The sequence below is a fragment of the Drosophila biarmipes genome, chromosome 3R (genome assembly GCF_025231255.1).
Source record: "Drosophila biarmipes strain raj3 chromosome 3R, RU_DBia_V1.1, whole genome shotgun sequence".
NCBI lineage: Eukaryota > Metazoa > Arthropoda > Insecta > Diptera > Drosophilidae > Drosophila > Drosophila biarmipes.
Window position 1 is genome coordinate 15,913,760 of NC_066616.1, and position 15,780 is coordinate 15,929,539.

Genomic DNA, 15,780 nt, shown 5'->3' on the forward strand with positions numbered 1-15,780 from the left:
CGTATGGATTACAGAAACATATATCTTAAGTATAAATGAGAAATCGCTAAAACTGATAAACGTAAACCTAAGTAAAATTAAAAGGAAAATACAAAACACGGAAAGAAATGGAACTAATAAAGAGAATTATTCTGAGAAATATAAATCAAGTGAGTTTTTATTAAAACATTCCAAGGGTTTTTAGGAACCTGTCAATATTTTAATGGGCCACGAATATCTAATGGAACAATTTCTCTTTTTGCGTATAATATCAAAACAATTTTGTTTGATTGCATGTAGCATCACCTGCTTTCACTTAGCACTTAAAAAGAGATTTAAATGCTGTTTAATCAGAGCTAATAAAAGGTTTTAACAATTGTGTCCATTGCAATCACTGATTGTGCGCAATAGAACGTTTGCTAGGCGACTGTAAAAAACCTATATCTGTGCTTAGGGAACTCCACTGCGAACCGACTCCCAAGATCAGTTCTCCACGGGCTTTCGCAGCGTTCGGTCGGCGACGAGTCTAAAAATACTTTTAAAACCAGAAGAGAAAAAAAACCTGAGTGTGACCCACATTGAAGGCTGTAAAAATGTCAACCGTACAGACCGGTGAGTTGGTATGGGTATGTGGGAGTACGGGCGAGATTAGGGCTTATCTCAGCTCATCAGACAGTGAAATTTTCCGCTGCTCGTTTTGCATCCAGTTCTGGGCACCATTACCCCCAACCTCCTGGGCCGAACTCTGACCCACGAGCATGTGGCTCTCGATTTCGAGCACTTCTACCGCCCACCGCCGCCGGACTTTGAGAGCGAGCTGAAGGCCAAGATCAGCATGTCCACCCTGGGATACGTACGACTCTACCCGTATTCCAGCAAGGAGAATGTGCGATTCTACGATGGCGAGGCCCTGGAGGCGGCCAAGAAGGATGTGCTGCTCTACAAGAAGCACGGTGGTGGCAGCATTGTGGAGAACAGCAGCTATGGCCTCAAGCGCAACCTGGAGTTCATTGTGGAGCTGGCCAAGAGCACGGGTGTTCACTTCATAGCGGGCACAGGTCACTACATCCATGCCATGCAGGATGCCAGTCACGCCAGCCTGACCGTCGAGCAAATGAGTGACCTGTACTCGAAGGATATCATCACGGGACTGGAGGTCAACGGGAAGATGGTCAAGTGTGGTTTCATTGGCGAGGTGGCCAGCGTGTATCCCATTCATGGTAGGTCATATATAATTTATTATAATTTAAAATGAAATATATATATATATATATATATATATATATATATATATATATATGATATGAAATATTATATTTTCATTTCCTTGAATATATAACATTTTACTATAACCTAACCTTTTCTTGATTTAAATATGTATTTAAAATGTAATGGTTATCTTAAAATTATATATCTTCAATAACATAAATATCAATATCTCATTATTATGATAGCTAACCCTTTTTAAAAGAAACATTTATTTAAAATCATCTGATGATCTTAAAATGTTCCAGATTTCGAAAAGAACTCCATCAAGGCGGCTGGTGAGATCCAGGAAGTCCTTGGCTGCGGTGTTTCCATGCATCCTCATCGGGTGACCAAAGCTCCATTTGAGATCATGCGCCTTTACTTGGAGGCGGGCGGACGGGCCGACAAGTGTGTGATGTCCCATTTGGATCGTGAGTTTAATGGTCCTGCTAGATACCCTTGCTAAATTTCATCCTTCATAAGGCACAATTTTCGACATCGATGAGCTGCTGGAGTTTGCCAAGCTGGGCTGCTACATCCAGTACGATCTCTTTGGCACCGAGTGCTCCTTCTATCAGCTCAACACCAGCGTGGACATGATCTCCGATGGCCAGCGAATCGACAACCTGATAAAGCTCATCAATGAGGGTCTGGTGGACAAGCTGCTAATGTCCCACGACATCCACACCAAACACCGACTGGTTGGCTAAAATCGGTTGAAAATCGATTGTAAATCTCTTTTATATGAATTTCTATATTTTTAGACTTCCTATGGCGGTCATGGCTACCATCACATCCACACCAACATCCTGCCCAGAATGTTCGGCCGCGGCGTTACCTTGGAGCAAGTTGAGCAAATGACAGTCACCAATCCGGCCAACTGGTTGGCCTTTGACCCCTAAGCCATGTTGTTATTTTGGTAGCATCTCTTATCATTTTATTTCCCAGCTGATAAGATAATCTTGGTTTTTTTGGGAGTAATAAATGGGCGTGTCTTATGAAAGCTAGCTTATCACTTGGTTTTTATTGTGACCCCCCAAAAAGAAGAAATTGGGGGCTCGTATGACTTTTGTTTAGAAACATGCAATTGCTAAATTTGGAAAGAAATATTGGGCCAGAACGGAATCCAATGATCTATAGTTTTGCTTTATAAATAAAAAAAATGTTCTTAAAGGTGTATAACAAAAGACTTCGAATAAAAAGTACTCAGGTTATCAAGTATCGTTTTTTGGTATCAAGTTCCAGAAATATTTCCATATTTTAAAATATTTCCACTATGGGTTGAGATAAGATCGGCTACTTTCTTATCGCTTTTGACCCGCATTTGATACCAAAACACTACATTCTAAAGACTTGTTTTCCTATCGAGATGGAAATATCAGTTCCGATGATGTTGCCAAAAAGGGAAAACAAGTACATCGGAACGTTATCGTTGTTATTGTTCCGTTGGCGGCTGGCAGAGCAGCTCTTATCAGTTCGTCGTCAGGCCAGGCCCCATAAAGTGACCAGCCGGCAATTGAATCGCAAAGGTGCCGTATTTACGACCCAATATAGAGTCTCCTCATCCACTCGCCCATATATATCAGTTCCGATTAGTGTCGCGTTCATCAGTATTCAGCGAGCAGTTATCGCCGGAGGTCCTAGAGTGATTTTAAGGTGCAATGTCGCAGGCAGTGAAGACGGAAACGACCAAGGAGCCGAGTGGTTTGGCCATCAAAGCGAATGGCACCGCTGTTAATGGAAAGATGGAGGCTCTCAAGAGACCCAGGCATGTTTCCGGTGGCGTTGAGGAAATCGTCGATCCCTTCTGTAACCCGGAGCAGCCGCAGCGCATTTCCTTTCACGATGTCACATCGGCTGCCTTCCTCATCCGTGGTGGTGTAGAACGCACTCCTTGTCCGGTAGATAGTACTATATCTCAAGTTTCGGTGGATCCTATAGGGAGAGTTTCTTGCAGAAATCCACTTCGTCGGATCTTTATGGCATGGAGTTGTATTTGAAAAAAGATTTCCTGCAGTACACAGGCAGGTGAGTGAAAATCAGTTTACATGAAACCTTATTTTAAAATTAGAGTGAAATATTAAATAGTGTGATATTAATAAAATTTAAGAATATGTCAGTATATTAAAAGCATTCGAGCAAGATGAAAGCAACATGTAACTTTAAATTGAGTAATAATTTGTTATAAATTTATCATTTAAATAAATGAATTTTTAATTTTTTAAGTATATGAATACACCAAAGTGAATTTTGATTACGAGCTATTCTCATTTCTTAATACGTTTTGCATGCATTAAATGTGTATTAAATACGTTTTGTATATTGCTTGACTTACTCATCTATTTCTTAATAGCTAATATAGGTCCAAAGTGCATTATCAGTTAGGAATTTTTATTGTTTATATTAAAATGACCTTTAATCAATGCGTATATTATAAATATTGTCTGGGAGTGTCATGTTCCTTATATTGATAAGAAGCTGTTTCTATTTAAAAAAAAGGATGAAAATGTATTTAAGTTAAGTTACGGAATTTCGACTGCGAATATTTTTGTTTGTTGACACTTAAGCCCATTTTGGGCATCGCCGTTTAATTGAGTACAACGCACTTCTATTATTACGACAAAATTTCGGTGATAAATTTGGCTACACATAAAATTCGTAGATCCGATAAGATAGGCTTTATTTGGCAGATAAGGTTCGATAGGCTCAAATTAATAGCTGTTGCTAATTGATTTTTGATTTCGTGAACGGCATGTGACTGATATACCCACATCACAATTTTGACAGCTTCAAGGAGCGTGGCGCGCGCTATGCGTTGCTATCTCTGACGGACGAGCAGAAGCGAACCGGTGTGATCAGCGCCTCCTTGGGAAATCACGCCCAGGCACTATCGTACCACGGCATGAAGCTCAATATCCCGGTGACCGTGGTGATGCCCAAGGCGGCTACCATTATGAAGATCCAGAAGTGCCGCAACTACAAGGCGCGCGTCATTGTCGATGGCAACGACATGGGTGAGGCCAAGTCCCTGGCCATGCGAATGTCCAAGGAGGAGGGTCTGCTGTACGTGAATGGCTACGATCATCCGCACATCATGGCGGGCCAGGGAACCATTGGGCTGGAGATACTCGAACAGGTGCCGGAACCGGATGCAGTGATAGTTCCGGTGGGAGGTGGCGGATTGATTGCTGGAATCGCCACGGCTGTGAAGGCTTTGTCGCCCAAGACCAAGATCATTGTGAGTATAAGCTGGAAATTACATTTTATTAAAAAAAAATAGTATATAAAAGAGGTTAAACTTTCTGCGTCGCTTCTAAGATTTTAGTTTGTTATCAGATAGAAAAGGATATTATGAAGTTAAATTATTGGGAGAGACGAATTCATTTTCTCATTAAAAAACGGACAAAAGCCAACATGACATTCAGAAATCAATCCTAGTTGAGCATTAACTTGTCCAAGCTAAGTTATTAGTACACATTTTTATTTTAGTTAATCCTTTCTTTATATTTCTATGACAGGGTGTGGAGTCTGAGAAATGTGCCAGCTTCACGAGGGCCATGGCCAACAACGGACCCATCCACACGCCCATCAAGAACACCCTGGCCGACGGCCTGGCCGTTCCCAAAGTGGGCTACAATGCCTATGCCACAGCCTTACCCCTGATAGATCGCATGGTGGTGGTCAAGGAGGAGTGGATTGCAGTGGCGATCCTCCGGTTGGTGGAGGAGGAGAAGTGCGTCGTCGAAGGAGCTGGTGGAGCAGGTCTGGCTGCCATTTTGGCGGGTAAACTCCCAGAGCTCAAGGGAAAGAAGTAAGGGTAAATCTTCAAAAATCACTATTAAAAATTAAAATTCTTCGTTTTCTAGGGTTGTGGTGCTGCTGTGTGGCGGAAACATAGACACCACCGTGTTTGGACGTTGTTTGGAGCGGGGTCTGGCCGCCGAGGGTCGCCTGGTGAAGTTCAATGTGGAGGTCAGCGATCGTCCCGGCGGAATCAATGACCTGTGCGCCCTGCTGGTCCGAGTGGGAGTTTCCATCAAGGATATTATGCACGAGAGAGCCTGGCTGAGGGATGTGTACACCGTGGAGGTAAAGGTCGTGTGCGAGACCGTGGACTGGAGCCACAGTCTGGAGCTGAAGAACGAGCTCAAGAAGTTCTACTCCAAGGTTCAGTTCTCCGATGTCCCGCTGGCCATCACAAATGATTCAGATTCGTAGGAGACCCCCGTTTTGTATGGTACACATATGATTTATTCACTTCAGCAGCGCAGCAAAACTTAAAGCTTTAACTTAGAGCTTAGTTGTATAAGAGTTAACATAATCGTAGTCGAAGTAGAAATGTAAATTAGGTGTAAATAAATATACATAAAATACAGAGTCTAGAAACAAATTGACAAACGTAGGGATTGCATAATTCACAAATTATGATTCTCCGTTTAAGAACTAAAACACAAACAACTAAACATATATAAATTCATGAGCTTAGGTTACGGAGCAGTTCTTCAAGCAGACACACAATCATTTTTTTTGTTTTTTATGTTTTTTAAAGATCTTTTTGCGGTTTTTGGCACATTAAGGATTCATTATGCTCAGTCAAACAAACACACACAGTACATTTAGTGAAATTTACATTTACATGGCTAGAAAATATATATGGTCTCTATATAAATATGGTTTATGTGGTAAAATGTATAGTATATGCTATCTCATAAATACAGGCAACTCGTTGTTCGGTCCTCGGACGAAACGTACTTTAAAAGCGCTGACTAAAACTACGTTGAGTATGCTAAGTGTTCCGGATGCAGCCGCTCTCAGTGGCTGTTGTCCAGGCGCAGGATCAGTGCGTCGACCACATTGTAGATCTCATCGAAATGCGGCCGGGACTCGGCGTCGGCTGCCCAGCACTTGAGCATCAGTCGGTACATCTCCGCGGGCGTGTTCTCTGGAGTTGGCATTCGGTAGCCTGGGGATCAGAGGAAGAGATGTATAAGTACAACATTTAACACAGTTTCTTATCAATGATGGTACACTTAAAGGTAGTAATATTTACCCGTATCGATGCGCTCCCTGGCTCTTGAATTGCTCATGCCCGAGTAGGGTGTGTCCCCCTTGGAGAAGATCTCCCACATCAGTATGCCATAGGACCAGACATCGCACAAAGAGGTGTACTTTCCAAAATTCAGGGCTTCGGGAGCTGTCCACTTTACAGGTATTTGCTTCATACCATCGGAAACTAAAAAAGTAAAGCTTATATTAATTTTAAGGTTTTTTTTTTGGTTTTAAGTAATTGATCATACCTATATACTCTTCTTCCTCGCGTGACATTCCGAAGTCGGAGATCTTTACACTGTGCTCTAGGTCAACTAGACAATTACGAGCCGCCAGATCACGATGAATGCAGTTCTTGGACTCCAGATATCGCATGCCTTAAATGAGAAAATATGTTTAGTTTAATATTATAAATAGTGTTTTATATTCCTCACCTGCTGCCGCATCTCTGCACATTCCCATTTGTTGCCGATTGGAGAGACCATTGGAGTTCTTACGCAAGTAAGTTAGCAGGGAGCCACCTGAAATTATTAGATTAAATTGGTATTCCAAAGATGTAAAATAAAATAATTTCTATAATAAAAATAATTTGTTCTGATAAATCATTAAAAGTTCTAGAAAATTACCTAAGATTCCATTTTAGGAATACTAGGTTTTTTAACTTACCCAGCACCAGTTCCATGACAATCATAATGGGCTGCTTCTGCACACAAATGCCAATCAATTTAACGATATTGGGGTGATCATATTGCTTAAGGATGCGGCCCTCCTGGAGGAATTTACGCTTTTGTTCGTCGGGCAGGGTCATGCGGCAGGTCTTGACGGCTACATCGAGTTTGGTGGACTTTAGCTTGGCCTTGTAGACATCTCCAAAGTTGCCCTTGAAATTAGAACATTAAATAAGTATCGAACGCATGGGTAACAGTTGGTCAGCTTACCCTTCCAATCCTCTCCAGAAGCACCACATCATCGTTGCTCAGCTCCCAGCGCTCCCGGCAAATGGGTCTCCTGAGTATCGAACCGGATTTCACTGTGACCGGCAGCTCGGAGTGATACTGGTGCATGATCAGTTCCTGAATGCTGGCAAAGGGCGGGCCCTCGAACCGGAAGTTGCCCTCTCCGGTGGTCTGGACAATGAAGTGCTTGTGGCCATTCCAGCACACACTCAGCACAATCTGGCTCTCCTCGTTCCGAATCGTTTCGCGGACCAGGAAGTCCCCGTCGTTGTTCAGAAGTCTGACCACCTCTTCGCGCGGCAGCACCCCGTGGAACCATTCCTCCTCGTAAAGCGGACGATTGGTGGAGAGCGATATCTGCAAGATCCGGATAATTAGCACAGTCTATAGACCCCCGTCTTGGCCAGAAGATTAGTGAAAGCATGCAGAAAACGACAAATAAATGAGGGAAAATAAAATAGAATCGGTTAGCACGCCATTTCAACATTTCCAAACGGGGAACGGAAATGCGTGGGTGCAATTGGCTCTGACGAAATTGCAGTAGCTCCAAGATACTTATACACAAGATACAACACATACTTGTACAAATTAATTATATTTTAAATACTGTAAGCAAAAAAGGCATATTAAATCAGAAATACATATATTGTTACTAGACGACACAAGGGGAAAACATGGATCTACGTTCAAGGTTGCCCCCGGCGAGTGACTCACAAATACTTTGGATTTCGGTCGCTTTTTCCGAGCAGGCGGTACTGGACGCCCCGTGAAGACAATTGTCTCGAAAATTCCCCCATTTTCGGCTCCGGCGTAGCTGCTGGTCTGTCCGGAACTGCTCATCATGGAACTACCAGATGCCCCAAAAACTACTTCAACTTGCGCAATTGTCTCACGGAAGATACAGAAACCGTAAAAGTCACGCGTTCTGTCGGATACAAATGTGATGGATCTCCAACTTTTCACTGGCCAAACAACGGACGCCAAACATTTCAATGGACTAGATTAGTGGCGACTGCTGGTCGGCATCCAAACCGCTCGTCCGATCGGTGAGAACTAAAGATATAATCGCCTTATACTCTCGTCTGAACTTGCCTCTCGGTCACTTTCGCTCTTTCGCGTTGGCACGCACAAGTAATTTTAGCAATAGAAAGGGTGAAATTCGGAATCTGTCTGCGTTTTTAATACACTCTATAAGAACTCTTTTGAAATTTCGAAAAAAGGCAATACTCTATAGGGGCCCTAGAGTATAATGTATAATTCTGATTTTATATTTAGTGTTTTTAGAATTTTTCATTATTTTTTATATATTTTGTATTCACTCTATAAGATTTTATTAAATATTTGGAAAAAATAGTGTTCTAAAGCTGATAGCAATCACGCATAAAAAATATATATTTTAGTTTAGTCAAAACTGTTAGAAGCAGTTCTTAAGAGGTTAAAAAGTAGTAGGCTGAACGAGATATAGACCGACTAGTCATCAACCCCACTTATAAGTCTTGACTAAGGTCACCCTGTGTTTTATTTCTGGCACCCGCTCTATAAAAAGCTCTTTCCCCCACATGCTTTCAATACATTGAGCGAAACATGCACAATCCATCAAACATGCAAATTGAAGGGGCAAGCAAGGCGATGCGGTTTTTCGATTCGGTGAGGTGGCGTCTTGTGGCGCCCAGTTGGCTTAGATACTCTCGATGCGGTGGGTGCGGTTTTCTCGGATACGGATACGGATGCGGATACGGGGAACTCACACTGGCCGCCAGACTGGGCACACAGTAGCAGTGATCCTTCATGCTGAGCACGTCGTCACTGTCCTCGTCATCCTCCTGGTTTTCCCGCTCCTCCTGGTTCTCCTCCAAGTCCCCGGAACTGGAATCAAAGGGTCTATCCTTTTGGCCGGCTATTTGGACGGATGGCTTTGCGGTTTTTTGACCCGTTGGTGGACAACTGCAGAACTGCTCTTCCGCCACAGAGCCCGCCGGTTGATCCACCTCGAATTCCCGGGCAAAATCAAAGACACTCTTGCTGGGATGGATGCGTCGCCGTTTGGTGCACTGCTTGCAGGGCTTCGAGTGCTTCAGCTGGAAATTTAGCAACTTGGAGCGGAATGTATTGCGGATGGCCTTCGATTTCTTCTGGATCTTGGGCACCTTGAATTTCAGTCTTGAGTTTTCCTTGGACGGCGTCGTGGTCGTTGTAGTCGTTATGGTGGTGGTGATCGTGCTCGTTATGATCGTCGACTGTGAGGCACTGTGATTGTTATTATTGTTGTTATTATGGGTGTTATTATTGCTGCTGGAACTGCTACTGTTTGTGGGGCAATCACTGCTGCTGGAATGCTGCGGATTCGTTTGGCTGCGTTCCGCATCCTGCTCCTCGCTGAGGGTGTGACTCTTGCCCATCCTAACGAGCGGACTCTTGGAGAACTCCTTGAGATTGCTGAATATGTTGCTAATGGATTTCTGTGTGAAGGATAGTGAACGTTTCTTGGAGTGACTCGCATCCTTGGAGGACCGGCACTCCGAACTGGAACTGGAACTGCGTTTCGTTTGGCTATCTGGATCCTTGGCCAGCTGCCTAGTTTGTATATGATTCTCACTCTCAGCACTTTCGATGGCATTTACATCATCGCTGGGTTGCATTTGGCGCTTCAGACGATCATCTAGCACTCGGTTAATCTCATCGATCCTGTCCAGATGGGCATCAATGGAGTTCTGAGGTGCCGTCTGGTTTATTTCTATTTGTATTTGATCTTTTTTGGCTAAGGATTCGCCTTCCGTGTCGCTTTCGGGACTTGGTGAGGCCTCCCTCTTCCTGTCCAGCTCCAGATCCGCATAGATATGGTTGTTATTGGTGTTAGTAAGGACAGCAGCGGTTAGCTGGGCGAGCGGGGCGGGCGAGGAGGCGAGGATAGCCACAGGCTCCTCCTCGTCCTCGCCCAAACACAACATGGAACACTGGGTGCGCCGCAGGCGGGGCAACTGGGGCGGATTAATAGAGGCACTGGAGGCGATCTCCTCGCCCAAATAATGAACACTGGCCGCCTGGCGCAAACGATGGTTAGTAATGGGCTCGTAACGTGCAGGACTTGGCCCCATCCCATCAGTAATTACCGACAAGGATCCCAGGCTCTGGGATCGCGGCTGCATCTTGTTGAAGCGTCCCTGCCGCGACCTCGTCATGGGCGTCGTCGGCTGGGGCGTACTCTTGCGCTTGAAGTGGCGGCCCCTGCCGCGCAAGAGGGTCAGCACCCCGCCTCGTCGCATCAGCTCGTTCATAATGCCCAGACCTGGTGAACTGGTGGAGTTTGACCTCTGCCAATGGGTTAGGTTTCGGGTGTGTTTCATGGGTTTATTGTGAGATGGATAGAGGGCAGCATCCAGAGAGAAAGAAATGGTTTCATCATACATTCATTAGTTAGACCATGACCGCCTACGTCTTAGGATTAGCCAAAACCACTAGGGATTAGGTTACGAAAAACTCAAAACCCACCTGCTGTTCGTTGTTATAGCCATTCTCGATGAAGTTCTGCTCCAGCGTCAGGTGATCGTCGCAGCCGGAGGGCAGCTCCTCGCATCCCACCTCGTTCAGGGCGCACTTGATCATGTCCACCAGCTTCTGCTTCTGCTTCTCCTGGCAGCGCAATGCATTCAGGTCCTTCGACTGGCGGCTGAGCCATGGAAATCATAAACATAAATATTAAAATTGAGTTTATACAAATCACCCTCTGCCGCCACACAAACAGTGTGCCCTCACCACAGACTATCCTTATTTGACTGAATGCCATTGGAAGTGTTGCTGCCGTTGGATATAATGCTGCCATTGGCCACCGGGGAGCCACCGTTCACATGCTCGATCATCTTCAGCTGCTTCTCCTGGCAATCCTTGACGGCTCCCTCCAGTTCCTGCAGACGGTTCCTCAGCCAGTCCACCGTGAGGTTGTCCACCGTCAAGGTGCTGGACTGCAGTTTGCCGGGTATATCTTCGATGAGCGTCTCGTCGAACTGGAAGAGCAGCGGGGTTGTGGGGGAGGTTCTGGGGATAAAGTATAGATAGAAGATCAGCTTGGTTATCTTTATGAGTACTCAAGACCACCCACTTGTGTTTCTCGGTGAACTCGCCGTACTCCTCGGTCGGATTGATGGCCCCTATCACAGTGTCGATGCGCTTCTGGATCTCCTTGTACTTGTCGGCCGTGAGATCGCCATACTGGGCCGCCTCCTGCAGGATGTTGCGCCACAGCAGGATGAAGCTCTCCTGGACGGACTGCTGGTGCTCCAGCAGTCCCGGCAGCAGAACGGTGCGAAAGTCCTTCTCCACTTCGATGGCTTCCGTGATGGACAGCACGTACTCGTTGTGTGTGAGGTGCAATTTGCGGCAGGCCTTCTGGTACTTGTCACGCACATCGTCCAGCTTGCGGCCACTGCGACTGGGTGCTGAAATTTAAGAAAAATCAGTTAAGCACTCGGAAAAATTGGTTGGTAACTCAGATACTCAGAAACTAAGAGTGGAATTTCAAAATTAAATAATTAAAAAAATAAATTGTGTTTTACAACTATTCATGTTTACTTTTACAGATAATTTGCGAGATAATTAAATAAATTTGAAATCTTGAATTAAAATTTTAAAATGTTTGAAACATAAACTATAATATTTTTTAAAAATTTTCTATAGTGCGTGCCCTTGGATTTCCATTTGGGAAACCGATACCAAGGACCTCTCACTCACCTTTTATGTAGTGCTCCTCGAAGCGCGTGCGCAGCGCCTTGTAGCCCTCCAAATGTTTTTGGTATTCGGCTTTCTTGCGCACCACCTCGTCGGTGAGCTGGAATGACAAGAGGAAGCGGGTTGGGGCTTAGTCTGGGGTTTCGATGCGGTCAGCACACGTGTGCCCCTGCCATGGGCAGTCTGGGGCACTTTCCCAAAAATACAAATAAAGAAAAAGAAAAAAATAAACTGGGCCTGGGCTCATTACATCATGATTATCGCCGGCGTCAGTACGTGTTTGTCTTTTGTCGCGCACAGTGCTCCACATGCGATAAATCGCATAATGAAACCCACTTTGGTGCCCCGCACTCGAGTCCACCGACACCTATCTGCTCCATTGAGCAAACCCAATATCTCTCACACTTTCTTTGCAAAACATTTTCTCACGTTTGTCCATTATGCAAGGTACACGTTCGACCGCAAGGCAAGTAAGAAATATAAAAAAACGGCGGCTCCACAAATGACTGATAAGTGACTGGGCAAAAGGATTGCATTATGCAGCTGAGCCAACATCCCAGCATCCGTTAGCAGTGTCAACAAAATCAACAACGACTTTGTAGCCGAGGATCGACTGAATCTACGGCTGAAGCCAAAGCCACAGCCTAATGGCAGCCATGTGCAGTTAGCCCGACAGCTGCAAAGTTGCTGAGTTAAGGTTGCATAGACAAAATGCAGCTGATGCGGGCACAGTGGGTGTGGCAGCTATTCAAGTGCCTACTTTAATAATAATTGTCTGTTTTAAGCCCGAATCGAAAAAGCCATAAATGTACTCTAAAATATTCATTTGGTTCCTATTATTACCTCATAATATATTTTGTTATAAATATTTAGTTATATAACAAACATTTTTGTACATTTTTTTTTTGATTTTTTATAATATATATTTTTTTGTTTCAAAATCCGGATATTAAAGTCAATGTACTAATTCAATTAAAACGTGAAACACATTTGTATGCAAATAAATGAATTCCGAAAAAATGAATAAGATGGAACAGTAAGATCACTGAGTTTGCTTAAAACGTTTTAAAGCCATTATATAGCTCATAATAAATCAATGATTATTTTAAACAAAGAGACAAAAGAAATGTAGATTGAAAATCATAAATAAGGTAGTTTCGATAGATATGTTATAAATTATAACTTATAAAGTTTGTTAAATATTAAGCGAAAAAAAAGCTTAGCGCGAGGTGATTTAAAATTGGCAGCGTTTTATTTCGAGAAAATAACAATAAAATAATTTATTAATATTACTGAATATAATTTATACACTGTTTTAAAAAGCCCATGGTTAAGCTAAGCCTCTAACGTGAGTCGCTTTTTGTTGACTTGGCTTCTGCACAGTTGACGTTGCATATTAATTGCAGACACTTTTGCACTTTGGCACTAAACGCGGAAGACAGCAGTGGAGATGGATTAACTAATTGAATGATCAGGCAGGGCTTGGGAATTTGCCAAATGACATTCGCTAGAAATTGCAAACATTCTATGGCACGCATTTATAAGAATTGCTGACCCAGTTTGGCGGTTTGGCATTGAAAGTGTTGTCGAGAGTGTTTTCGAGAGTTATCTTGAAATTGCCTGCAATCTAGACACAACTTGCTGCCATTGTTGGGCTACGTAATAACCAATTCTGTAAGGTTCTGGTTCTGGTTAGGTTCTTTTTGTTTCTGTTTTTTTTTCGGCAAGTGGTTAAGCAACTTTCAATGCCTTTGCCGCTGCTAATTTGCCTAAAAAGTTGTTTAGAAAGAGAGAGCGACAGAGTGGCAGCAGGCACAGCACAAGTAAAAGAAATAAACATGGCTCGAAAGTGGGTCATGCGCGCCGTATTTCTTACCTCTCGGCGGCCAAACAGTCAATAGTATTTCGGTAACCCCACCTCACACATTGTTTACAAATGATTGCCAATTTTTTGTTGTTGTATTTTTACATTTTTTTTCGCTTTGCCAGAACAGCGTAGCCAACGAGGAAAGTTGCTAATCTGCCACCACCTGCACTAAGCCAGCGAAACTTTCTCGATTTTCTCACGCAATTTCCCCCCATGGATTTCATTAGTGGTTCGGCTCTTCTGGGTTTGCTTGGGGACAACGCACAGTTTAAAAATTCCCCATATACCGAGTCTAAAGTATATGTAAATGCGGCGATGACCTAATGGAATCTGTGACAAGTGGTGCCAGCTGCCACGTTTTGCATTAATCAGCTTGATTCTTTCTGTGTGCGTTTTATTTCGATTCGATTTTCTGCCTCCGTTTCGGTTTTCTGTATACTTTGGCAAACGCTTATTTCGTTGATTAAACTAAGCGGAAAATTCTCGGATAATATTTTCCTAATTGCGATAAAATAAGCTGCAAGCTCTCTGTGAGTCAAATATTTAATGCCTTCATTTAAATGGGATTAATTCTAACATTTGTCCGCTTTATTATCATTGACTAATACGTCATTGGTTATTTTTATTATGACCTTTTTTTTTTTTATTTGTCTTCCAAGAATTAAGAAAATGTCGTATATATTTAAAAGTCTAAGAGTATTAAAAATAATGAAAAATATTCTCTACTTGATATTTGAATATTTGAATGAAGAAATCACACACAAATAATTTCTGCTTAATTAAGTGAATGTGTATTATTTATATATTTTTCTAATACATTTTTATATATTTTTTAAATACATTTTCAATTTAGTTTTCCTTCAGTGTACCGCACCACCCATACGAATAATAACGATAAAAAGGCACAACTCAATCAAGCGAAATTCAATTCATGTCTACACTTCCAAAGAAATTGGCCCTAATCAAAATAAATTTGTCAAATGTATTGCGGAATCGTGATGCAATAAAAAGAAACCGAGTCAAGAAAAATGAGAAACAAGTCAAAAGCTAAACCCTAGACTGCATTTATGTTTTTTTCTTCACTTTTTGTCGGCGCGTGAGAGTTTTTCTTGGCTGGCAAATTTGAATATGAAACGGCTTGGCAGCAGCTGTGACAATAAAACGATAGGGAATGCCACACGCGGTTGGGATTTTCCTTTGTTGTGGCTCCGTGGCTGGGGGCGGGGAAAATCAATGCAACCGAGAGTTTTTCAATCAGTAAAAACTGCCCCGCACAAGATGTTGCATAAGTGCCGACAGCGTTGACAATAATAATGATGTTTTATGTAGCATTCGAGATCGTTTAAAGCGGATGGCGTTTAGGCCAATGCAATGGCGAATTATGCAAATTTATGACCGTTGGTCAATACACGAGTGTTTCCTCCTCCCCGAACCTGGGATTTCGAGTAACTTCCCATAGAGATAGAGCCGCCCAGACTTGTCGTGCCAGTGCTGAGTGCTTTGTGCCTTTTTGCCAATGGTCAATGAACCTCTGGAGGGGCCAACAATGGACTGGACACGCTAATATATTAACTAGCAACCCGTTTTGATGGTCTTAACTGTAATCGCGCTGCTTGGCCGTTTTGGCTTCTGTTGAATTCGCTATTTAAACAATTCACAAATCAGTCGCATAATTGCCACGCAATAACTTCACTTTCGTTGGCCAATTCGTGAATAATATTTGCCAAGTTTTATTCAGACAGCAGTCTGCCCATGCTTTATGTATTTTGCACAAATTTGCATGCGTGCCAAGTGAAAGAAGCATGACGAAATGGTTCGAATTTTAATTGTATCTGCAAATGCTGTCGACGATGTGGCCGCTGCCAGCACTTTCTATTTCAGTCGAATGTCATCGTCGCACGGAAGAAAGAAAAAAGCAGAAAAACCAGCAGAAAAAACAAGTGGACAAAAGAATAGAAT

The 15,780-nt window shown here is 43.1% G+C and overlaps 3 protein-coding genes across 7 annotated transcripts in view; 2 read left to right on the forward strand and 1 right to left on the reverse strand.

The window, feature by feature from the left end:
- Positions 1 to 442: 442 nt before the first annotated feature.
- On the forward strand, positions 443 to 2,234 carry LOC108031075 (phosphotriesterase-related protein). The gene is made up of 5 exons (XM_017104280.3): positions 443 to 591; positions 687 to 1,199; positions 1,494 to 1,658; positions 1,711 to 1,928; positions 1,992 to 2,234. The coding sequence occupies exons 1-5, from the start codon at positions 573 to 575 to the stop codon at positions 2,127 to 2,129; spliced, it is 1,053 nt and encodes a 350-aa protein (XP_016959769.1). The 5' UTR covers positions 443 to 572; the 3' UTR covers positions 2,130 to 2,234.
- A 592-nt stretch (positions 2,235 to 2,826) lies between these two features.
- Positions 2,827 to 5,602, forward strand: LOC108031606 (L-threonine ammonia-lyase). Its single transcript, XM_017105187.3, has 5 exons — positions 2,827 to 3,128; positions 3,185 to 3,255; positions 4,015 to 4,465; positions 4,746 to 5,038; positions 5,094 to 5,602. The coding sequence occupies exons 1-5, from the start codon at positions 2,889 to 2,891 to the stop codon at positions 5,443 to 5,445; spliced, it is 1,407 nt and encodes a 468-aa protein (XP_016960676.1). The 5' UTR covers positions 2,827 to 2,888; the 3' UTR covers positions 5,446 to 5,602.
- The window catches only part of LOC108031605 (tyrosine-protein kinase Fer), a 34,646-nt gene continuing 24,321 nt past the window's right edge, over positions 5,456 to 15,780 (reverse strand). For 2 of the 5 annotated variants that reach the window (XM_050889423.1, XM_044091018.2), the window contains 11 exons: positions 11,958 to 12,054; positions 11,329 to 11,665; positions 10,986 to 11,264; positions 10,722 to 10,899; positions 10,343 to 10,543; positions 7,215 to 7,589; positions 6,943 to 7,156; positions 6,711 to 6,797; positions 6,525 to 6,653; positions 6,278 to 6,460; positions 5,456 to 6,190 (listed from right to left, as the gene is read on the reverse strand). In XM_050889423.1, the coding sequence (XP_050745380.1) occupies positions 6,039 to 6,190; positions 6,278 to 6,460; positions 6,525 to 6,653; positions 6,711 to 6,797; positions 6,943 to 7,156; positions 7,215 to 7,589; positions 10,343 to 10,543; positions 10,722 to 10,899; positions 10,986 to 11,264; positions 11,329 to 11,665; positions 11,958 to 12,054 (2,232 nt within the window). In that variant the 3' untranslated portion in view covers positions 5,456 to 6,038. Of the gene's footprint in view, positions 6,191 to 6,277; positions 6,461 to 6,524; positions 6,654 to 6,710; positions 6,798 to 6,942; positions 7,157 to 7,214; positions 7,590 to 7,946; positions 8,491 to 8,980; positions 10,544 to 10,721; positions 10,900 to 10,985; positions 11,265 to 11,328; positions 11,666 to 11,957; positions 12,055 to 15,780 lie in introns of those variants that run through there. The other 3 variants (XM_017105186.3, XM_044091019.2, XM_044091020.2) reach the window with 3 other exon arrangements.

Bases quoted from the DNA above. Each gene is read 5' to 3' on its own strand.
- LOC108031606 (XM_017105187.3), top strand. From the start codon at position 2,889: ATGTCGCAGGCAGTGAAGACGGAAACGACCAAGGAGCCGAGTGGTTTG. The intron at 3,129-3,184 runs GTAGATAGTACT...AGTTTCTTGCAG, and splicing joins TAGAACGCACTCCTTGTCCG to AAATCCACTTCGTCGGATCT. The intron at 5,039-5,093 runs GTAAGGGTAAAT...TTCGTTTTCTAG, and splicing joins CCAGAGCTCAAGGGAAAGAA to GGTTGTGGTGCTGCTGTGTG.
- LOC108031075 (XM_017104280.3), top strand. The intron at 1,200-1,493 runs GTAGGTCATATA...AAAATGTTCCAG, and splicing joins CAGCGTGTATCCCATTCATG to ATTTCGAAAAGAACTCCATC. The intron at 1,659-1,710 runs GTGAGTTTAATG...ATCCTTCATAAG, and splicing joins TGTGATGTCCCATTTGGATC to GCACAATTTTCGACATCGAT.